At 40.1% G+C, this 24,071-nt stretch overlaps 4 protein-coding genes across 10 annotated transcripts; all 4 read left to right on the top strand.

Annotated features, from left to right (window-relative positions):
• The first annotated feature begins 4,276 nt into the window (after positions 1 to 4,276).
• Positions 4,277 to 12,179, top strand: Hecw (Hecw ubiquitin protein ligase). Of its 3 annotated transcripts, XM_014355950.3 has the most exons (12): positions 4,277 to 4,710; positions 5,226 to 5,317; positions 6,054 to 7,132; positions 7,243 to 7,530; positions 7,680 to 7,881; positions 7,977 to 8,057; positions 8,340 to 8,791; positions 8,905 to 9,242; positions 9,336 to 9,533; positions 9,615 to 10,108; positions 10,203 to 10,668; positions 10,759 to 12,179. In XM_014355950.3, the coding sequence occupies exons 3-12, from the start codon at positions 6,089 to 6,091 to the stop codon at positions 10,868 to 10,870; spliced, it is 3,675 nt and encodes a 1,224-aa protein (XP_014211436.2). In that variant the 5' UTR covers positions 4,277 to 4,710; positions 5,226 to 5,317; positions 6,054 to 6,088; the 3' UTR covers positions 10,871 to 12,179. The 3 variants fall into 3 exon arrangements, with proteins under 3 accessions (XP_014211436.2, XP_023248159.2, XP_014211450.2); XM_023392391.2 differs by lacking the exon at positions 5,226 to 5,317; XM_014355964.3 differs by lacking the exon at positions 10,759 to 12,179 and having other exon boundaries at positions 10,207 to 10,306.
• Positions 12,180 to 12,618: 439 nt separating this feature from the next.
• On the top strand, positions 12,619 to 16,449 carry Arp2 (Actin-related protein 2). 5 transcript variants are annotated; one of them, XM_014354908.3, is made up of 9 exons: positions 12,619 to 12,697; positions 12,816 to 13,022; positions 13,423 to 13,533; positions 13,725 to 13,742; positions 14,572 to 14,651; positions 14,741 to 14,876; positions 15,009 to 15,368; positions 15,524 to 15,802; positions 15,889 to 16,449. In XM_014354908.3, the coding sequence occupies exons 2-9, from the start codon at positions 12,975 to 12,977 to the stop codon at positions 16,057 to 16,059; spliced, it is 1,203 nt and encodes a 400-aa protein (XP_014210394.2). In that variant the 5' UTR covers positions 12,619 to 12,697; positions 12,816 to 12,974; the 3' UTR covers positions 16,060 to 16,449. The 5 variants fall into 5 exon arrangements, with proteins under 5 accessions (XP_014210394.2, XP_014210370.2, XP_014210365.2 ...); XM_014354884.3 differs by lacking the exon at positions 13,725 to 13,742 and adding an exon at positions 14,284 to 14,301 and having other exon boundaries at positions 12,622 to 12,726; XM_014354879.3 differs by having other exon boundaries at positions 12,622 to 12,726.
• Positions 16,450 to 16,775: 326 nt separating this feature from the next.
• Positions 16,776 to 20,449, top strand: LOC106641409 (solute carrier family 25 member 35-like). Its single transcript, XM_014355833.3, has 7 exons — positions 16,776 to 17,060; positions 18,051 to 18,298; positions 18,421 to 18,551; positions 18,820 to 19,008; positions 19,143 to 19,257; positions 19,328 to 19,423; positions 19,693 to 20,449. The coding sequence occupies exons 1-7, from the start codon at positions 17,026 to 17,028 to the stop codon at positions 19,794 to 19,796; spliced, it is 918 nt and encodes a 305-aa protein (XP_014211319.1). The 5' UTR covers positions 16,776 to 17,025; the 3' UTR covers positions 19,797 to 20,449.
• A 188-nt stretch (positions 20,450 to 20,637) lies between these two features.
• LOC106641402 (solute carrier family 25 member 35) lies at positions 20,638 to 23,393 on the top strand. Its single transcript, XM_014355821.2, has 6 exons — positions 20,638 to 20,781; positions 21,793 to 22,174; positions 22,247 to 22,468; positions 22,549 to 22,663; positions 22,772 to 22,866; positions 22,956 to 23,393. The coding sequence occupies exons 1-6, from the start codon at positions 20,735 to 20,737 to the stop codon at positions 23,049 to 23,051; spliced, it is 957 nt and encodes a 318-aa protein (XP_014211307.2). The 5' UTR covers positions 20,638 to 20,734; the 3' UTR covers positions 23,052 to 23,393.
• Positions 23,394 to 24,071: the final 678 nt, after the last annotated feature.

Genomic DNA, 24,071 nt, shown 5'->3' with positions numbered 1-24,071 from the left:
TCTGTTTTTCTTTTTTTTATTCATTCAAATCTTATAATCACATATATTTTTTAATTTTTCAGTTCTTTTACTGAGTATAGTCGTCAATATCGCTCCGCCAAACGATTCGATTTGTATTGTTTTAAAAATTTACCAGAAAAAGAAACATCATCACTCACTTTCCCTACTCTACAATATACACGCGCACAAATACAATACAGCTTCGGTTAGCTGAAATGTTACACCACGTGGATCAAAAAAAATTTCACTTTCTGCTTGTACATACCTAACTGTCGAGAGTTGAAGCCAAAGGTGATGAGACCCAACAACTTGGCGAAATCACGACTTCGATAACGTTGATTTGTCTCTTTAAAAAACGATGCGTTAATAACGTATAATTTTCCATCGCGTAAGCTGCAGGTACATTATTATTGCAAGTTATTAAATTTCCCGAAAAGACAAAAAAAAATCACTCAGACAAGATCTGACCTCGAAGTACTGCTTCAACATCCTCGTGGCAAGCCTGAAACACCAATGACTCTTGCTGAATACACGCGTGTTTGTAAGATGTACATAATATAATATTTTCATTTTGGTGGCCCATCAAAGATCGTTTCCTCCTCTCCCTCTACTCTGGGATTCCCCCAATGGAAATATGATCTGGAGCACTTGTATGCATTGGAATCTATACCAAATAAGTGCACAGGTAATTCTTTCGATCTTTATGATATTCATTTTTGTGCAAACTCGCCAACCTCCTCCTCGTTTATTACCATACATATACTTACGTATGTTCAAAGAGGACCGATTACTTGATTATATACTATCTCATCGCGCACGTCAGCTGTATAGTATACGTAAATTCGGCCTTACTGTATTTTGTTAATCGAGCACAATTCCGTATATTAATATACATCGGTGAATGTACAACTTTCATTTCAATTCACACGTTATTTACTGACTTCTCTCGTTTTTCCTTTCCTTCATTTGAATATTATCAAGCGCCATATTATTATTTTTTTGGTTTTTTTTTTTATATCTTCAACAGGAGCTGCGTAGTTTTTGAAAATGTACGTGGAAATTTCGTAACGAACGTCGTGCCAGCAGATGCATGTACTTACCTGTGTAGGTAGCGCGTGTAAAAAATACTCTTGTCGACGAGTGTGATATTTCATAGCATAGGTTTTTCTTTTTTATAAAACGTGACCATCGAAGTAAACAATTTTTATCCTCGATTTCACCGAGCACAGTTATGAAAAATAATAATTTTGGAATTAAATAAATGATTTTTGCAATTGTATATTTTAATTTTACGATTACAAAAAAAAGGGCTCTTGAATCTGATTATTATACATTTTCTGGTATTACGATGTTGTGGATGTGATGTCGTAAAGTCGAGTATTCGTTGTTTAAAATTCTCGTTAAAGATTTTTCAAACGACGATACTTGAAAGAGCAATTAAACTTTTACGCGTCTCCATCTTGACAATAATTTGTTTAGTAAAATTATCGTTTCCAACATTATTGTCAACACCGCCGTAGTAATTTTTCCTTTCCTCACTAATTGATATTAATATTTATTTAAATAAATATTTTTTTTATTCAATTTCTATTCCATTGTTATTTTCATCGTATCTAGATTTTTCGGTCACGTTTACATGAATCAACGAACCAAGTCCCGATAAAGATATAACGTAAGTATATAGACAAATCTAAAATTCACGCGGACTACTATTTTTAAAACGGCACGCCAAGTTTATTTACTTTCTCGAGAGCACACCAAATGAGAGCAAATATGCGTACGTACCTCTATATTATACCATTATATTAATATACCTGAGAAAGGAAATTGCCAAATATACATACATGCGCAGTTCGCGCTCTTTGTTTACGTTTATCAATCGAGTGAGTGCCCCGCCGAAACGAGCGCGTCTCTCTGCCAAGTGTTTTTACTCGATGACTCATTCACTTTTGCCGAGATAAATTTGTTAATTTCTAGGTATTATATATATTATACGTTTCACCAATGAGCGCGTGCATCACGTCTTTTTTTTTTTTTTTTTTTCAATTGTTTTTCACGACTTTTGATGGTCAAGGAACTTTTTTTCAGCTATAAATTATTGATAAAAGAAAAAAAACAATTATACATAGGTGGGTATATCGCGCACAATCACCAGACCTGAGCTGCAGTGGTGACTCACGAGCGGACGCGCACTTTGCCGTCGAAGAATTAATTGGCACTTTTTTTCGTTCACGCGTGACGTTTTGTTAGTCACATGTGACGCTTTGCAAGGAAAAACAATGCAACAGGTCTGAAATCGTACTTTGAAATTTGTTCGGCGATCGAAAACTTTTGCGAAACAATAATACTCTTCCGTCATCTCAAAGTTTTCGGTTCGACAAACAATGTACCACTATACGTATAGATTCTTATTTCCCATTTGCTTGTTTTACAAGAACAGTAATTGTTACGAAATATTCATCGATGGCGTTGAAATACAGGTAAAAAAAGTCCTTTTTCGTCCGGTAAGTACATATTTTATAATATAATGAACGAGTATATTTATGTGCCTTATAGTACACGCACAAACGGTAGAACCGTTTAAAATGATAATTACGTGCCTCTTTAAAAGCACAGCCATCAAGGACTTTTCGTCCTGCTTTCGCGGAGTCTTTGGGGACTCTATTTTTTTTATTCCCCCCTTTTGCTTTTGGCCTTTCACTCGCGTATAAGTAGGTATGTATGCTACGCTTCTATGCCGAGGCGCACACGGGCATATCGATATCGAGATAAATAGGCAACGGGTGTACAAGTAGAGCCGGCTGACCTCCATTCCTTCCCCGATATGTTGCTAAACTCGATTCGGTACGGAAAATGGCATGCCCACTTGGTACGAGGCGTGCATATAGAAGCGCACTGTTTTCCTCGTTTTCTTTTTTTCTTTTTTCACTCTCTCTCTCTCCCTCATTAGGCATTTTGCAACGCGATTGAAACGCGGTGCGTCGAACGGGAGAAATATGTAATCATATGCAGGTGCTATTGTAACGTGGACTATAATTTGCGAGCAGGTATATATACATATTCTTGTGTACGGTAAGACAAAAACGGGTATCAGAAAGCGATGATCGCTCGGTGGCGTGATTTTACCGGTGAACCTGTTTATGGATGATTAGGTATGTTGATAATGATGTTATTGGGGAGTTCGCTTGGGAGTCAACGCTGCCCAATAGAAGTGGGTCCATTTTTATCCCTTTCTCTCTGTAGGTTCCCCGGCATTATCTTACCGATTTTTTTTTTAATGCTTGGATCGGTCAATATTTTCTCTTGCGACGAGACGACCTGGATAAATGTAATACATTTATACTAAGCCATGCAATAACGGTTCGAAACGGTACATAATATTGATAAAAGTAGGTAATTCTTGTTTTATAAATAAATATTATAAATAGTAAAACGATGTTTAAAACATTAGTGGCAATGTCTAGAATCACACTTTAAGACGCTCGAGAACAAAGAAATAAACGAAACAAATACTAATAGTTTAGAGACTATATTTATTTATTTATTGAACCTCAGTGTCCTAAGCTGTCGTTGATGAACACTGCACCCCTACAAGTGACGCGATCAAACCATTGTCTCATATTTCTTTTATTTATTAATGTTTATTACATTTTAGCTCTCCTCTAAAGGAAAAAAGAACATATCATCGGATTTGCGCGATAAAACAGAATTTGAACAAGTTGGCAATGACTGTACGGTCGAGGCTGACCACCTGCCCATACTTGCCTATCGTTTTTTTTTTTTTTTTTTTTTTTTTTTTCCAAGTTGCGACAGTAAGGACAGAGAGAGAGAGAGAGAGATTCACTTCTCACTCGATCATGCGATCATCTAATAAATGAATGTGTGTCAGATGGTGCGACTACTGCAAGTTTCGTCAATTAATAGAAATTATTTATTTTGTTTTCGCAAATGTAAATATATAATAAAAGTAACTGGACAGTTGAGTTTAAATTCTGTGCCGAATTTATTTTGTAGTTGTATATACTGCAACGTATCTTGTGTTTTAAGGACTGTTAAAAAAAAAGAAATAAACAATTAAAATAATGTAAAAAAATACAGCCAACGCCACAGAGCATCGAATCCTGATGCCAATATTCAAATCTCGCGCCACGAAAAGAGCGACAATCCCTGAGGCCAAAAATCCCCTTTGCACCCCAAGATCTTAGGAACTTATGATAAAATATATTTTTCCAACCAAGTATATACTATTTACAATCCAGTGCAGCAGAAATGCATCGTCTGACTGGCGTCTGCACGTCCATCGTCTTCTGCACATCAACACGCAATAAATTCGCAACAAATCGGGCGCGGATCTTTTCAATAATTGTTCAAAGTCCTCCGATTTTTTCGCACGTTAACCATCGATTTAGTTACAACGGAGAGCACACTCCCACAGCAACCATACACCGACCGTACGTTGCGTAAGTGTGCGCCAAAAAAAAAAAAAAAAAAAAAAAAAAAAATCGTACACGGCAAGAAGGTCGCGGTCGTGGTCAAACAAATACTCGGTAATGTGTGTGAATTTATACTATCTACGTGGATCTTATCGTATAAACAGCTGATGAGCTCAGTGCTGTGCCAGTAGATGAAAAAAAAAAACAAAATAAAGGAATTTATTCAACTTATGTGCATAAAAGACGCACGATTCTTAAAAGGGGACGTGCAATTGAGGTAAGTTTAATTTTCAATGTCACGCGTAACCATATAAGGCGATGCTCACTTCCTTTCTTCCTTCCTTCCTTACCCTCATCACAATATCACGTCGCATTTCCGTTAAAAAAAAAAAAGAGCCGCCTCAGTGTCGCCTGCAGTCGGATATACTCTCTTGCTCCACAGCCAACTTGATCCATGCACACATCCGCTTTTGGGAGCAACCCCTAATTTTTCTTTTTTTTTTTTTTTTCTTTTTTTTTTACTCCATAACGCTTATGATGATGATTATGTTCGTGCAGCTTGCAGCTCATCTACTGTCGCTGTATACATGTGTTTTTCTTTTCTTCATTCCCCGAATAAAAGTGTACGTGTACGTTGGCTTCGTTTCATCTTCTACACTGTAAATTTTAATAATACTCGGTTTTACAGTCGCAGTTGTAAATAAGTTGTATGTGTAAAAACGCGTTATTTACATGCCCCATGTATCATCATTGCCAAAGAGATGGATTTATCATTATTTCTTTGTTTTTCAGGCAATAGATACAATCTCGTTCGTTCCCAAATACCACAAACATGCTCGGATGAGTAGTTTTGGCAGCTTCTGTTGTCGTCGGATTATCGATCGGTAAGTAAAAGTGTATACACATATATATGTATTTGTGCGTATTTGCTCGCTCGTACACTTGCGGCGTGACAGCAGTTTTTGTTTTATCGTTATAGCTGCAAAGTAGAGTCGAGTCTCACTTATTTGGAATTTGATTACTACTTATGCATAAGTACATCTGATTTTTCTTTGCTGATTCAGAGATACAACTATTCATAATGAGAGTCGCATCGTTACTTTTTCGCGCTGCTCTCGAGTTGGTATAAACGAGCCGAATTTACCACAAAAACAAATATACAATTACATTCGGTCCACTGAAATTGAATAACAGTTTGCCCAAGGGGGTGGTGTTTATATAGTACCGTTCGGATAGCTTCCGTATACCTTTGAATTCTGGCTTCTAAAGAATTGTTAAGTAAAGTGGGCGTGTTTAAATATGTCGCCTCAAGCCAAAGTTCAATTTAAAAAAAAAAAACATTTTTGAGTAAAATCTTTACCCTACACAATATCGATGTTTTCGGGTTTTAACACCACCGTTTTAGGGGACAATGTACAATTGTCACGTCAAATGCTTCCACTTTGCCGGCTTTGATCATCGTATTTTTCCTCCTCGATAAAAATAGAATTTGGCCCGAAATCTGGCGCATTGATCAACGACGCCCACGAACGGCTCTAGCGTTAGTTATTTATCATCATACATGTGTATAGATTTGTCGACAGCGAATATAAGTGACAAACATTGGTTTGGATTGTTCAGGTGCGGGGGAGAAAAATGCCGTGGGCCAACGTGAAATGCCGTCGGGAGTAGACGCCGCGGTGGACATGGTGTCGAAGCAAGATGACGGAACCACGAGCACCGGGGAATCGGGGACCGGCGAGGGGACGACCAGCCCGAACAGCGCCTCCACGGACGACAACGTGTGCAGACAGGGGGAGAGCAACGACTCGAACGAAGACGCCGGCACGACGACCAGAAACGACAATTACGCGTACAACGACGTTGCCGAGGCAATGAACTTGGACAACGCCCCGTTGGTGTTGTCCCTGAGCCAGCGGGGCTCGGCCGTCGTGGTGGAAATCGACGAGCCGACGGGGAGCGAGGAGAACGACGCGGAGAACAACGTCACTGGGCCACCCGAGACGCGAATCTACGGGGATTCCACTTTGGCTGCCCGTAACTTCACCACGGATAACACGACGCAGACGTCGCTGCCGGACATTGTGTCCCAGCTGCCCAAGAGCGAGCCCAACCGGAAACACGTGGCCAGATGCATCGCCGAGCCCAACAACTTGCACCACCAGAATGACTTGGGTGGCAACTTGCAACAACCGGCAAGCAGCAGCGGAGCAAGTTCAACCACGGCAACAGACAGGTCGGGCGACAACAGGGAGCACCGACCGAGGCAGCAGCCAAGTGCGGATGACAGAGCTGCCACCGGCGCAGCCTCGAAAACCGTGCCAGCCCCGATGTTGAGCGCTACGGAGGTGGGAGCAGCGACGGCTTTCGACAACGTCGAAGATGACGAAGATGACGACGACGACGACGACGACGACGACGACGATGTCGTTCTCGTCAATTGCGACAAGCCGTTCAAGCTGCCCAGTCTGGTGAACCTGTACGAAGCGGCCGAAGCGCAGAGAGCCGAGCTTGAGGGCCGCGATGTGCCCACCGTTGGACATCAGAATATCGGCACGGACATGTTTGCCGGGGAGAGCAGCAGCAGCAGCAGCAGCAGCAGTAATAATAGCAGCAGCAGCAACAGCAGTAGCAGCAGTAGTAGTTCTAGTGCAGCCGAGTCTCTAATGCAACCACCTACCGATCAGCGTAGGAACAAGGTGAACACGCATGTTACATTATTGTAGACTATTTTGCACGATTCGAACAACAGATTTGAAATGACCAAGGGGCTTTCCTCGCGCGTATTTAAAATTTCGTTTGGTTTTAGACTGCGGCTGAGGTGGCAAACGGCCATGGCCGCGAGGGAGCCGAGTACTACCAGCTCTGGCGTAGCACCGGGGGCGTCTCGTCCACCTCGTCCACGGATGGGGTTTACCACACCCTGTATCCGAATCCACCTCCGCTGCCACCTCGAGCGGTGCACAAGCCCTTGCATCGGACGAACGTGCCGTTCAAGCTACTCAGACGTCAGGCCCAAAAGCTACCGGCGATGCAGCGTCCGGAGGACTGCTTCAACTTCGAGATCGTCGACGTCGACGAGGCGGCCAATTTGGAGGTCAATTTTTATTTACTTTACAATGAATTGTACTCTTTGTTAGACAAGCGCCAAGTTAGCCGAGTCAAGGGATTTACAGTGAAATAAGTCATTTCGCGGGTGTTCGTGTACATATTGTACTCAATATTTGGCCTTTTAATGTGATGCAGGCCCGCACGGCAGTGACAAAGAGCATAGCGCTGCTGAGTTCGCCTCGTTCGCATCACCGTCCGCTGTCGAGGCCGGAGACATCGGCCTCGTCGAGTAATTCGCAATCAGAGTGTCCACCCACGCCGACACATCGGCCGAAACCTCTGCGCCCGCTACCCATGTGTCCTACTCTCGCTACGGCCGAAGAATCTCTGCCCTCGTGTAAGGAATCGCTCTAATTTTTTTTCTTTTCTTTTAAGACAAAATACTTGTATACTAATGAAAAAAAAAAAAATTGGAATGGTTCGATTTTTCAGCCTGGGAAGCACGAATCGACAGCCACGGCCGTGTTTTCTACATCGACCACATAAACCGCACAACTACGTGGCAACGTCCAGGTGAATAAAATCTTTGATACCTGCATACTTCCAACGACAAAAAAAAAAAAGCGATTTTTAATCGGTAGTTTTAGCTCGATGGGGAAGCAATCTTGTTTAATCGTGAGCACCATCTTGTTAAATTAAGTTAACGATTTATGTTTGCTTATTTTTCAACATTTTTTCTCCTCCATAATAATAAAATCATTTTTTACATTCAACAATACTTTTATCACGCAAGTCAATGTTTTATTGTTGTTGTTAATTTAATTTTTTCGCAACCAAAAAAAAAAAAAAAAACAGGCTCAACGTCGCGAAACGCTGGCTGCGACGTGCGCTTGCAGCACTTGGACCGGCGCTATCAGAGCGTCCGTCGAACGATATCGCGTCCGGACAACATTGACCGCGAACCAGCGAGCAGCTCGAGCTCGTCACTGCACTCTGGACAACAACAACAACAACAACAGTCGCAGCAGCAACAACAGCCCGAAGCGTACGACATAACTCGGACGCCGGCGGTGCAGTTCCTCACGAGGCCGGACCTCTTCACCGTCCTTCACACAAACACCGAGGCCATGGAGTGTTACAATAGAAACACGAGCCTCAAGTACATGATCAGTAAAATCAGGCGCGAGCCCAGAGTCTTTCCAAAGTACGAGCACAATCGGGATCTCGTGGCTCTCGTCAACTTCTTCGCCGACCAGAGCAAAGATTTTCCAACCGGTTACGAATCGAAGCTCGACAGGACCGGCAAGGTAAGCGACTATGATGACACTCGTTATTTCAAGCTATCCACCATCACGTTTCGTTGGAATCAATCGAAGAATTTCAAACGCTTATTGGTAATGCGACGAGACTTTATTTGCAGCGCTTCTTCATAAACCACATGAGAAAGTCGACGTCGTTCATCGATCCGCGATTACCAACGGAGGCCGCCCATCCGCGCACATTACCGGACGAAGCGCCGATACCTCCGCCCCGGCCCCAACAATCGATGACGACGAGCGCGCCCGACATACCCGTGGCCTACAACGACAAGGTCGTCGCCTTTCTGCGCCAGCCCAACATCATGGACATACTGAAGGAGAGGCACGCGGGCCTCGGTCAGAACGTCGCGCTACGCGAAAAGGTCAACGCGGTGCGCATCGAGGGCACAGCCGCGCTCCAACGCTTGGGCCACGACGTACCGCTGGCTCTGCTCTTGAGGTAAGGACGCACATCCAATTGACGGGCACCAGTACGTATACTCACAACTGGTTGGTATATACACATGCACACAATAAACGTATCTTTGTACAGCTTGTTCGAGCAAGAGATCATGTCGTTCACCGGTAACGTTGGCAGATCTCCGCTCAATAGTCCGCACGCGTCGCCAGGTCTGGCGAGGGCGTCCGCCAGAGCACCGGCCCCCTACAGGCGGGACTTTGAGGCCAAGCTGCGCACGTTTTATCGCAAGCTCGAGAGCAAGGGCTACGGTCAGGGCCCCGGCAAGTTGAAGTGAGTACTGCGAGGAAGGAATGAATGTATATTGAATTAGCATATGTATTAATTCACCGTGCGCTTTTCCCCGTTGTACAGATTGCACATTCGGCGCGAACACCTTCTGGAAGACGCGTTTACTCACATAATGGCCGTGTCGAAGAAGGATCTGCAAAAGGGCAAACTGGTCGTGATATTCGATCGCGAGGAGGGCCTCGACTACGGGGGTCCGTCGCGCGAGTTCTTCTTTCATCTGTCGCGGGAGCTCTTCAACCCGTACTACGGGCTATTCGAGTACTCGGCCAACGACACGTACACCGTCCAAGTCTCGCCAATGTCCGCCTTCGTCGACAATTACCACGACTGGTTCAGGTTCTCGGGTCGCGTGTTGGGCCTCGCGCTCGTTCACCAGTACCTACTCGACGCCTTCTTCACGCGGCCGTTCTACAAGGCGCTGCTGCGAATACCCGCCAGCTTGAGCGACCTCGAGAGCCTGGACCAGGAGTTTCACCAGAGCTTGATGTGGATCAAGGAGAAGGACATAAGCATCGAGCCCCTCGAGCTCACCTTTTCCGTCACGGAGGAGCTCTTGGGTACTACAGGGCGCACATATTATACCTACGTATATATTTGTTGCTTTTTGAAAATCCGATTGAATTTCACGCTTTACGTGTGTACATTGCACAGGTAGAGTCGCTGAGCGTGAGTTGAAGCCGGGCGGACGGAACATCTCGGTTACAGAGAAGAACAAGAAGGAGTACCTGGAGCGCATACTACGCTGGAGGCTCGAGCGCGGCGTCGCCGAGCAAACCGAGTCCCTGGTCCGAGGTTTCTACGAGGTCGTGGATCCTCGGTTGGTGTCGGTCTTCGACGCCCGCGAGCTCGAGCTCGTGATCGCCGGGGCCGCGGAAATAGACCTCAACGACTGGCGAGCTCACACAGAGTACCGCAGTGGCTATCACGACGCACATCCGGTCATCGAGTGGTTCTGGAGCAGCATAAGTCGCTTCACGAACGAGCAGAGGTTGCGGCTGTTGCAGTTCGTCACTGGGACTTCGAGCATACCGTACGAGGGCTTTGCGGCGCTGAGGGGCTCCACCGGGCCCAGGAAATTCTGCATCGAAAAGTGGGGCAGGCCAAACAGTTTACCCAGGTATATTATATGATACAAATAATGACTGATTAATATGATGTACATGGTCAGGTGTGACGGATTGGTCAATTTTTTTCTTTTTCCCTTCAGAGCGCACACGTGCTTCAATAGATTGGATTTGCCGCCGTATCCAACGCCGGAAGTTCTCTACGAAAAACTGCTTCTGGCGGTCGAGGAAACTAATACGTTTGGAATAGAGTAAGCGGAGTGTTTTTGGAAAAATTCCTACGGCAAAACTGCAATTTCTTTTATCCGCATACTTTATGAAGTATATGATGAGCTTTCATTGTCTTTTCCGCTACTTACAGCTTTGATTCAATTGATAAAAGGAACGCGAGTTGTTTGACACGGCAAAGGAAACGGAAAATGTGGAGTATGTTTGGGTGTATTTTTAGAACGGATAGTTTAAAAAAAAAGTAGTTAACCAATCGGTGCCCATTTTCGTATCTTCGTTTCATTACTGAAACACCAGAAAAAAAAAATAAAAAAATATGCCTTGACAGAAACTGATGAACAAAAAATCAATAATGTTTTGACTGAATCACTGCCTTTGTCAGATAAGGAAACTAACAACGATATAAAGAATCGACACAAGTGTAGAAACATTAAGCTTTTGTAAGCTCTCGAAGATGGATGAGAAGGGAGAAGTTGAAAGATCGCTGTTGCTCGGATTATTATAACTATTGTAGGCTGTACTAATTTTCGGTGAACCGTATAATGTATTACATAATATGTAAGGCTTATACATTCAGTTTCCGAAAAGTAGCCATCTGGGATTTTTTTTAAATCTTACTGCATATAATTATATGTGTACAAGAAGAGCACACATTTTCAAAAGTATCATAACAGCTGAAAACTACCGTTACTTACTTTTCGTTGATGGCATATTATATGTATGTTATAGTGGAGTACGACATATATATTTTTTTACTATTTGAACTTGTAATGATTTTTTTTTGTTTTTATAAGTTAAATAGTGAAAAAGTCTCATAAGACTGATTAACATTGTTATTAAGTTATTTACGATTGAAAGGTAATTTGTTATCTCGTACGATCAGTATATACTTTGATTTTAGTTTATTTAATTTAATTGGGAGATAAATTATAAATGTACATACATTTGTAAAGGTCGAGTAGACTATTTCTTCAAAGTTATATATTTCAAGGTACAGGATAAACGCAAAGAAAAAAATAAAGAGATATTTTAAAAACTACCCTGTATTAAATGTGTGTAAAATAGGATGTCGTAAGAATACCACGATATTGATTATTAACAATCGTACAAAAAAATAATAAATACGCGATTCAATGCTAAAAACTCTTTATTCGCGCGCCTCACAAGATGCGCGCCTGTTATCCACATAAGTACAATTGTGATTAGAAAAAAAAAAGAAAAATAAACCTTATGTATGTATTCCAAAAGTTAATGTTTGCTATGTGTTAGAACGTCGCCTTTTTTTCTTGTTACGAAGAGAGAAAAAAGTAAATAAACGATGCCTTTTGTTACGTTACTTTTGTCTACACTTATATCTCATTTACTTTCTCAATTTAAAATGTATAAATAACTAAAGAAGCCCCTGTAAATTTTATCAGCTAACTCGAACACCGGCAGTAAGTATAAAATATTTACCATTTTTACAGCATGATTAATCTTAATGTGTTTTTGACGTAGCGATTTTAGCAGCGATCCGCGGCTGCAACTGCCGACAACTGAATCATTCACAAAAAAGGTGAGTACGCTGTGGAACGATGCTCGCGTATAGCTTATCTTTTCAATAATTTTTGATAAGGTTGAACCACTCACAATAAGTATCGCACTGTCAATGCGTGAGTAATGAAAAAAACGAAAATAAAAATGGTTCTATACTACTTACCTACACTTTTACAGAGAGACCGAGAGATGAGATGGTATATATGGTATGCTTTGCGGCTATACATACATATATGCAGTCTGCAAGACGCTGTTTAGTTCCGTCGTCGTATACGTCACCATCAACAGTGTAAATTTGTGATACTCCGAGAGGAGAAGGTACTTTGTCGTTAAATTATAACATTTAGGTAGTGTAGCGTCATACAAATTATAACAGTTATATCAAACTATAAAATTAGTCGTACTCTTATAGGTGGTAACAATATTTATATTGTAGTGGACGAGACGGAGGAGGCTATGCTGTGTGTCGGCGACGCCCATTTTCGTAATAGATTATAAGCTGCCAAGGGGTTTAACTGAAACTGTCAAGTTGAGGAGTTGTTGTGGATATAATCCTTAGTTTGTGTAAAGATTGATCGGGAGTTGAAGTGCAATAATGGACAGCAAGGGCAGGAAAGTCATCGTCTGTGACAATGGAACGGGGGTAAGGTTATGTTTGATGGTTTTATTTATTTTTTTTTTTTTTTTTTTTTTTTTTTTTGTACTCCGATTTCCGATATGACTCATGTTTTTATCATCGAGTTAAGAGTTTTGGGCGATGATATTTCTTTATGGTGGATTTAATTTAAAATTTGATCGAATTTTTGAGTAAATGATTTATTTTTATTAAATTTTTGTGAAATATTTTGGATAAAAGTGTTCATATTTAGGGATTAATAGTTTCGTTGATAACGTCTGCGAGTGTCATATTTCTTTATCTATAATGGCTCACGAGTATAAACAATCATATCTGTAGAATTCTATATATCAAAAGAGTGCACGTTTTATAATAGTAAACTCAGTAAATTTTTTCAAATCAGAAGATTTAAAGTAATGTTTTTCAGTTTGTCAAGTGCGGCTATGCGGGATCCAATTTTCCAGCACATATATTTCCATCCATAGTGGGACGACCCATCATCCGAGCTACCAACAAAATTGGGGATATCGATGTCAAGGTAAGACATTAATTGTATATTATTTTATCGATGACAGTACAATAAAGGAACTAAGTCCTACATGACTCGTTTCCTTCACAAGTCTACGACATTTCTAAAAAAAAAAAAAAGAATCTCAGCGCGTTCTGGGATTCGCACAATAATTGCAAGCACTTATGAAAGCCTAATCACGTTGTTGTATGTATTTTCAGCAAGAACTTTGTGTCCGCGTAAGTCAATTTCTGGAGTCTTATATTTGACGCAACACTAGCACTGATCAGAATTACTCTGTTATTTTGACCAAAAAAATAACCATAGCGATGTACTATATCACGTTTGCAAGCTAAAACATATATAAAATAAGGAGACAGTGAAATTATGATAATCTTTGTCCACAAAAGTTTGACCATTTAACTAATACCTTCATAAATATGCTGTCGTTTGGAGTCGCAATTATTTTACAGAAAAAAAGCTTTAGTTTGCGCTCGTGCGCTTGGTGTGTTGCTAAAAAAAAAAAAAAAAAAAAAAAAAAAAAAAAAAAAAAAAAAAACATTTTTTTATAGCAGAAAAGTAAAAAAAAAAAAAAAAAAAAGAAAAAGAAAAAATTACTAATTATCGCGAGGAGAACTAACGCACAACCCTTAACAAATGAATAATAACCGCCAGAACATGTGTAGTCCTGTAAGTTATCTCATTTTGAGCGTGCCTAATAGTAATAATAAACTTTTTTTTGTATGTTTGCGTATGCTTGCCTATTATATCTTCTGCTAGGATGTGCTTGAGATGCCTGTAAGTCTAAAAACAATTAAAAACGCACTTTTTGTCGTTGGTTGTAGTCTTTTTTAGCTTAATCCTTGATTTTCTTTTTGAACATTTTGTTTCTTTGTCTGAACATATACTTACGTTAATGTCCATTTTAAGCCTTTTTTTTTTTCTCATAGATATTCTTTATCATTAAATCATGTGTTGTATTGTTTGCAAAATTTTTGTTTGTATAGAATCTTTGCATTCTTTTTCTTACATTGTGAGTGTGATAATCGTCCAAACGTTTTTCTGCAGGATCTTATGGTTGGCGAGGAAGCTAGTAAATTACGGTCTATGCTGGAAATCAGTTATCCAATGCAAAATGGTATTGTTAGGTAGTTGAAATTTTTTATAAACACTAATTTTAGTTTTTCGAGTTAAATAATATAAAAAATATTTCTTTTCGGTTTTTTATATAATACAGAAATTGGGAAGATATGTGCCATGTGTGGGATTACACCTTTGGTCCGGAAAAGATGAATATCAATCCCAGGGAGTGTAAAATTCTTTTGACAGAACCGCCAATGAATCCCATAACAAATAGAAAAAAAATGATTGAAGTATGAACACAACGATAATCAAGATGCATCTAAGAATCATTTTAAACTTTGCCCATTACAATCATCATTAAATATTTCTTCATTACGATTATCGTTGCAATATGTACAGTACAATGTTGCTATTGATTTTAGGTAATGTTTGAAAAGTATCAATTCGCTGGGACATATATTGCAATTCAGGCTGTACTGACGCTTTACGCTCAAGGTTTAATTAGTGGAGTCGTTGTGGACTCTGGCGACGGTGTGACTCACATATGTCCAGTTTACGAGGAATATGCCTTGCCTCATCTTACGCGAAGGTTAGACATTGCCGGTCGTGATATCACGATGTATCTCATAAAACTGCTCATGCAGCGCGGCTATGCATTCAACCATTCTGCAGATTTTGAGACTGTCAGAATGATTAAAGAAAAGCTCTGCTATGTAGGGTATGACATTGAAACCGAGGAGAAGCTTGCACTTGAGACAACCGTTCTTGTGGAATCTTACACGGTAATTACTTTTACAAGCTTCAAGGAACTCTAATAGATATGAAACCTACAGTATAATTATTAAGTTTTATTACTGTTGGATTCTTTTGGATTTTTTTTTTTTTTACATATAGATCTATCCTCGAAACATTTTTTAAACAATGAATATTTTTACAGTTACCTGACGGCCGCGTAATAAAAGTTGGTGGAGAGAGGTTCTCAGCGCCAGAAGCATTATTTCAGCCGCATTTAATTAACGTTGAGGCTCAAGGCATTGCCGAGCTTGTGTTTGACACGATTCAGTCCGCCGATATCGACATGCGTAGTGAATTGTACAAGCACATAGTACTTAGCGGAGGCAGTACCATGTATCCCGGTTTACCGTCGAGGCTCGAGCGAGAAATAAAGCAACTTTATTTGCAACGAGTATTAAAGAATGATATTTCAAAGTTGAATGTAAGTACTATGTAAATTATTTGACGATTGCGTGGTGTAGCCCAAAGATTCGTTTGCACCTAATATTATGATGTTGGTTTTTGCAGAAATTTAAGATAAAAATTGAAGACTCACCCCGAAGAAAAGACATGGTGTTTATAGGGGGAGCGGTACTAGCGGAAATTTCCAAAGACAGAGACGATCACTGGGTACTGCGAGAAGAGTACGAAGAAAAAGGACTAAATGTGATGAAGAAGTTGGGTTCGCCATACGTCTGAGACTAACCCCATCCTAGATTTTCTTTATTTCTACAATAAAGAATACGCATTTACTAGTATCTAGGAGAATAAATATTGCATTTTTGGGAAGGCACAATAAGCGTGCACAATATTGGTGCGGTTTAATAATAAATGCTCTGGTCAAAGCGCTCGCAAAACGGATCGATACGAACATAATTGCAAGGAAACAATAATCAACACAAGAACTATTCGAAGCATTAAGCAGATCTCTTTTTTAATATTCCACAAGGAGCACGTTTTTCAGAGCGCCAGTAAGATATTGCGTCGATAGTTTCTACAGGGATGTCAAAATTCTCTATTGACATCCAACACTTGTAAATATTAACTCTTTTATTAAAAAACAGTGTAAAAAAAAAAAAGAAACAACAATTTTATTGATGTGATCCCTTTTCGTTTTTTTTTCTTATTTCTTTAAAATATTTATACGGCTGCAGTTCTTCTCTGCTAGTAGTTTGATAAATAACTTATTTCCCGCAGTTGGCGAGAATCGCCCATACCTATTACCTGTATGCGAATTTTCGTAATTAAATAGACACGTTATCCGACGACCGACTCGCCGACAATCTGGGGATCTAGCGCAGCCGCATAAGGTGCATAGGACATTAGAAATATATATTTGCCATCAGCTTCAGACTTCAGTAGCTCCAAGCTTCACGCGTGCGCTCATCGTTCTGTGCCATTGAGGTATACCGACTCGCAAGTTTTATAGAAAAAAAAATTAAAAAATTCAAGTACACGTGAGTAATCTTGAGTACATACCCTCGCACGACGATGAGAATGCAGCGGTGATTACATTTTCTAAAGTGCATGTCGGCGTATCAGTACAACAAGCAATGCCGAGCGGATGAACATGCACCAGCAGCAGCAACAGAAGAAGTGCATCGCAGATGTCAAACTACATCGAGATAGCTATTGTCGCGACCCAATTTAAGTGCTCGCATCAGAATGCCGGTCATTCATGATTCAAACGCCGACAGACCGTAAGACATGTTAATCAAATTGTGCCGATTTCATTGTTTATTTTCATTGGTTTTGCATCTTTGAAATTAAAAAAAAAATCAAAGCCTTTTAAAAGGTTTCCGTTGATGATTACGTAAATTCATATATTATCACGGGGAGCTTGCAAGCTTTTATCTCAAATCCAACTTTCCACATTTATTGCTTTACTTACTGCTGTCGTCATCGATCTCGAGGTTTCGTGGGTATTTATACTGTCAAAAAATGAGTTGCATATTTGCACTCGTATACGAGGATGCGTTTATAGATGCATGCAGAGACGCGCGTAAGAGCGAGAGGGAAAGAAAAGCTCGGATCGCGCGTGTCCGTCTCTCTCGCTCTTACGGGCTGTGTGACGGGCGAGTCTATCCAGTTTGTAGACTCCATATATATAAACGCACCCTTATATTATTATTATTATTATCACTATCATCGTCGAAACGGTTGAGTACAACTTACCGAGGCACCTGTCATTTGAAGGTGATTCTTGTTGACAAAACGAACAGCTAAATATATAATATAAATGTGTACAAGTAGTCGGTCACCTCAGCTAGGCTGGATGTACGTACAGATGTATAGTAATATACAAGAGACTAATACTTACAGCCATCGGCATGGCATATTCAGAGCAACAACAAAAAAAGATAAACATTGGATACAACCTCGCGCTGGTTTATTAGCATTCCTCTGGTGCATATAAAAATGTTCAATGTAGTTAAATAATTAAGCCGTTGCCAATGAGCTAACGTGTAGGTCTTCCGCGTCATCTGCGCTGCGCGCTATACATCACTTGCTCTTTTATTTTATTCCAAGCGTTTTTTTTTTTTTTTCCAACTGTACCGAACTAAGTATTGCTTTTTTTTTTTTTTTACAAAAGAGAGTGGAAAATAAATCTGGCTTTAAACAATTACAATACCATTAGCGATTAAAAAAAGAGATGAAAAAAAAAAAAAAAAAAAATTGATGCTCAACAGACCGGGCATAGAATTCGCGTTCGCCGCGTTGTCGGGGGTGGGAGCCGGCTGCTTCACCAATCCCGTCGACGTCATAAAAATCAGAATGCAACTCCAAGGGGAGCTCATACGAGGTCCTTACCCGAAGGTCTATCGCAACACGTTGCACGCTTTTTACATCATCGCTCGCACGGAAGGCGTTTTGGCCCTGCAATTGGGCCTGATGCCCGCTCTCGTCTTCCAGGTCTTTTTGAACGGCACGAGATTGGGTAGGTATAATAGGTTGTACATGTGCAACCTGTACTTGCATCTTTTTTCTCTGTGGTTGCTGGAAAAAAAAAAAAAAAAAAAAAAAAAAAAACAATAAATACCTGTTGTGCATAATATATAGGCACGTATCACTGGGCAAAACGTTACGGTATCATTCTCAACGAAAAGGGCGAGACGAGCATCGGCAAAACGGCACTCGTGTCTGGTTTTGCCGGCATAACCGGCGCAGTGATCGGTAGTCCGTTTTACTTGGTAAGTTTTTACATGTATGCACATCCTGATGCTTGGAGGATAAAAAAAAAAAAAAAAATTGACAAAGCGCCGTCATAATGTGTTCAAACTTTGTTCAAGATGCAACAAAAAATGTAAAAAGAGACCTGACATTTTTTTTAACTTGACGCACGGGGCAGAATCTTCGCGATTATGGCGCTTTCTTTTCCCCAAAGTGTTGATTTGGTTTAAAAAAAAAAAAAATTAAAATTAAGCACAATGGGGGTTGCAATGGCTCGTACTTGTACAGGTAAAGACGCAGCTGCAGTCGCAGTCGACCAAAAGCGGCATGATCCCAGCTTTTCGGCATCTGTGGAGGATGCACGGTTTTTTCGGCCTGTACAGGGGCTGGTACGCTAATTTGCCAAAAACCTTCATCGGCTCGGCTACTCAGCTCACGGTGTTTGGCATCGTCACAGACTGGCTCAAGCCTTACGACGTGTGTATAACACATTTATTATTTGCAAATTTTATTGGTTGAAACAAAAAAATAATAACAACTAAAAAAAGGGAATTTGGTATGACATAATTTAAAGAAAATAAAAAAATAATAATAATTCACGTGTTACGCAGGCGTTCAAGGACAAGCCGCTACTGTTGACCTTTGTCGGCTCGTTAATCAGCGGTTGTTGCTTGGGAGTGGTCATGCAGCCCTTCGACGTTATATCGACGAGACTGTACAATCAAGGTTCGTCAACTTAAAAAAAAAGTTGTTCGATTGCACGGGGACGTGTTTTCTTGTACTTGCTTGTTTTTAGGAACGGATGTCAAGGGAAAGGGTGTTAATTACAACGGGTTGTTCGACGCGTTGTACAAAGTTTTCACGGTAGAAGGCTTTTTTGGCTTGTACAAAGGTAAGTGTGTTTTTTTTTTCTCTTTCTTTTTCAGGCTATATTGAACATATCTACCATCATACCAACAGTCCCGAGTTTTTGCTGTTTAAACATTATTCCACAGATACGTTGTTGTTTGTTTTATTTTATTATTTCATCATTGCAAGAATGCTCGTGTTTTACAAAATATTTGTCATTAAAATATTGTGTCACGTGTAAAATAAAGTTTGAACAGCAAAAAAACGAACGATTTTCTACCTTTTTGCAATGAAAACTCCTTGGTTCAACAGGGATAACTCCAACTCTGTTCCGGAGCGCGCCTCACGTGGTTCTGTGCCAAGTGTTCTATGAAAATCTATCTCAACTTTACGACCAAATTTATGCAACTGCGTGACTTGGAACCGAAGCTCACGGATGACACAATTTTCCACCCAAGAGTTGTGAAACTGTTCATAGTGAAAACAATCAACAAATAAACGACTCTATACAGTAGTGCCTAACGGATGCTTTTTCTCTAGGTTTAACTAGAGAAAAACGTTCAGTCTCTGTTACAAACGTTGTTACAACTAATCGGTAAGGCGTATCAGTCACACATGTTAATTTGTTCAAGTACGTGAAAAACAGTATGTGGTACACGCAAGCAATACAACGATACGAGTATTTTGATTTAATTTTTCCTTTTATTTTATTGTAAAAAAATTAAAAAATGTATATTGTTTTCAATTGCACAGAATTTATGTTATGTACTATATTTTCACGTATAAATTTACGACAAAAAAGTTAACTAGCTCTAAATTGAAAAAAAAAAAAACAAAAAAAAAAAAACAAAAAAAAAACAGGTCAACTTATCCGATGCAATGCTTGATGTGACTTTCGCGTTAACTGGCAAATCTTTATTTAGATGTAAGACGATTAAGAGGATAGAAGATGATATATATATACATATATAATTTGATAAATAAACTAGGTAAACCGACATTTGACTCATTTTTCTTCGATTTCGTCCAAAGTTGACACCAAAACCGATCAATCCTCCCCTCAATGTCATCAATCATAACCCGACATTGTGGTCATCGACTCCGCACAGTCAAAAGCAAACATACATGTACACACGGACAAGCGCGCGAGATAATGTACACGAAAGTTGTCTGTCGTCACAGTGGAGGGGAGCGTTTCCGTGTACGGCAATCGTTATCTGCTAAGGCGCTCGTACATATATGTGGACAATAAGTAAGTAGAAGGCAGCGAGCTCCCGCGCAGCCGAAATTATTCTCATGCTGCGGATAAATGAAATAAAGAAAACGAGAGGGATACACTGGAAAATCGGCAATAATGGCCGATAGCAGCGGCAAGCATCGCGTGCTCACCAGCGACAAACCGTGAGTTAATTGTGTACCTACCCACTGTTTGTACTTTTATTTTTCCTATACTTATTTACTCCCGCACCAAAAAAAAAAAACAAAAAAAAAAAAGATAGAGAGTTTCAATTTTGGAGATCAGGTAGGTTCGCGTGATTGGTAAAATCGTCGTGAAAATACGATCTCTTGGCAGTGCTGTCGCCACTGTGAAACAAGTTAGCCTATTGCGAATTCAAGCTCCTGCCAAGCAAAACGGTGTACGCGTGTGTACCGTGACCAATCGATTTTTCGCGGAATAAAAGTGTATGGGATTACGTAAAGGCCTTGGGTGCATGTGTATATGTGTGTCACGTGCATTTTAGAAGCCGGCGGGGATAGAGAGAGAGAGAGAAAATAAAGATGAAAATAAAAAAAAAATAAAAAAAGAAAACAAAATCGACCTGGATTCCAACAGGTTGTTTTCGCGTCGGAAGGTGAAGGTCGCCTCATTACATTCGACGATTTTTCAGCCGATTGCCACGATACGCGAAATCTTCGGTTGACGGAGGTATATAAACATTGTATGTATTGTACTTGTCAAGTTTGTTTCATAAACACTGTACATCTATGCGCTCGATATTTTTAAATAATTGGCACAAACATGTGCAGTGATCCGACACGATATATATGTACTTATCACGCATGTACTAACATGTACGTCAGGGAAATAACGTATCTTATCTGAAAAGTCAACAACACGCCACGTATTTTTTTTTTTTTTTCAGGCGCAATGAAAAGATTAAGGTTTTTTTTTTTCCCACCGGAGCTCGTAATAACATATCTTCTCGAGTTTTTATTAAAAACGCTTCAAAATCCAATCGGTTGATATTAATTTATCATCGTACCAACTTGTTGAAAACAGATTGTTCATGGGGTGAAAATATATAGGAAGGATAATTTTGTTGGATGTTTTTTTCTACAGGCAACGATATTAAATTTGTATGAATATTTGAAATAAAGAAAAAACTAATTGCACGCGCACCGTGTGTATAGACCAGGTGTCGAGTTCGTCATAGGAGCAGCCGCGGCGGTGGGCGCCGGTTTTTTCACGAATCCCATAGACGTGGTCAAGATACGGCTGCAATTGCAAGGCGAGCTCGAGTCGCGGGGTAGTTACAAGAAAATTTATCGGAACACGTTTCACGCGGCTTACACCATAGCCAGGATCGAGGGCTTGCTCGCCCTACAGCGAGGCCTGGTCACGGCTCTGGGATTTCAAGTTGTCCTGAACGGCATGCGTTTGGGCTCGTACAATTTGGCTAGGAGGTACGAGCTGACGGTCAACGACAAGGGCGATACCAACATCCTCAGCACGGCTCTGGTCTCCGGAGTCGCTGGTTGCGCCGGTGCAGTTCTCGGAAGTCCCCTGTATTTGGTGAGGCACAATTTTTTTTTTTTCCCTCCCCCCATAGGTACCCAACTTTAATTGGCTCGAATTGGCTATCAGGTGAAAACGGTGCTGCAGTCAAAGTCGTCGAAGAGCATTGCGGTGGGCACCCAGCACGAGTACGCGTCGGGTACGATTGACGCGTTTCGCCACCTCTGGAGGGAGGGTGGCTTTTCTGGTCTCTACCGCGGATGGTACGCCAACATACCTCGAGTTTTCGTTGGCTCCGCAACTCAATTGACCACCTTCAGTCTCTTCTTGGACTGGCTCAAACCAATGGAAGTGCGTTGATACGATGACGTATCTGTATAGTTTATTTTCTTTCTTTCGTTCAACTTTTTTTTTTTTTTTTTTTCCTTCAGATATTCGACCAAAAACCGATACTCTTGACTTTCGTTGCATCTCTGCTTGGAGGAAGTTGCGTGGCCTTGACCATGCAGCCTTTCGACGTCGTGTCGACGCGCTTGTACAATCAGGGTAATTTGTAACTTTTCCCTCTTGTTTTTTTTTATTTTATATTTTGCTTTATTGGCTGATAAGCGCCTGAATTAGTGTAAAGTTGTTTTCAAATGATAGTATTTTCAGGCACGGATGGAAAAGGCAAAGGAGTTCTCTACGATGGACTGTTCGACGCGCTTTACAAGGTGTTCAAAGCCGAGGGACTAACCGGATTGTACAAAGTAAACGGGCGATTTTATTCATTATAAAATTAATTTTTTTTTTTTTCTTGTTCACACGTGCATTATATAAAAACTTTATTCTTTTTCAGGGCATATCGCCGACATTCTTCCGCATAGCTCCGCACACTGTTCTTTGTTTGGTGTTTTATGAAAAATTAGCCAGGCTGTATGCTAATTACAATTAATACGAAAGTTTGACGCTACGTAACAGATGAAGGCGTGAATGTTTCATACATGCATGTGATTTTCTTAAGCGTAGATCACTTTGTCGGTGCACCGTGTAAATGTTGTATTGTTAAAGGGTCCTTCAGAGTCATTGACTCGTAGTATAAGGTCTTATTGGCACCCAACTTTTCTCTGCGAGAAAGCTGCCAGAGTCTATTGTTTCATCATGTATCAACAGTACAATTTATTAAATAGATCGTATGAGATTATGCTGTTTTTCTAAAAGTGCATCCTAGATTAGTTTTTTTTCGTAATAAACAATCTGTTGGTTGTTGAACAAAAAAAAAAAAACAAATATCATAATGCGTGTTAAACTATTTTTTAATAAATCTAATGTTGGAAAAAAATTTCTTTTTTTCTTTTTTCATCATTCCGAATAGTATTAAAAGTTGGTTGGACATAAATAAAATAATGAAATGACATCTGTATGGTAGATGGATGATATCGTGAAATGTGAATGCTGATTTTTGGAAGAATCGAATGAGAAAATAGATCATTATTATTAAATAGAAGGGTTTGCTTATAAAAATTGTCAACACCGTCTTTGTCATTAACGTATAAAATATATTCATCCTTTCTGAGTTAGTCACGATATTAGTTTGTGCATACATTACATAAATATGAGGTATAAAAATAAGTTGTACTTTATAATAAATTGAAGTTCAACAATTACGTAATGGATGAAAATTTGGCAGTAACTGTCGAGTCAATTGATATTTTCGGCATAACGATTTCAATTACTCCAAATAATGATGATTTCTCATAATAAAATAAATTAAAGTCAAAGAAAATGCACGCTAGCAACGTACTCAGATAAAATATTTTTTGTTAAAATATTTAACAAGATTAAATTAACCTACATTCAAATGAATTTTCATAAAAATTTTTTAGTAGCCAATACGTATAGCTAACGCAATGCAACAGTTAGACATAGCTTGGAACATATTTATGTTACTGCGTCGTATTTTCCAAAAAATGAA

Source organism: Copidosoma floridanum, unplaced genomic scaffold, assembly GCF_036245765.1.
Source record: "Copidosoma floridanum isolate Cflo_tuat_1 unplaced genomic scaffold, Cflo_Japanese_pri ptg000009l, whole genome shotgun sequence".
In the NCBI taxonomy this organism is placed as follows: domain Eukaryota; kingdom Metazoa; phylum Arthropoda; class Insecta; order Hymenoptera; family Encyrtidae; genus Copidosoma; species Copidosoma floridanum.
The sequence above is the reverse complement of the archived record's forward strand: the minus strand, read 5'-3'. Positions and strand labels throughout refer to the sequence as shown.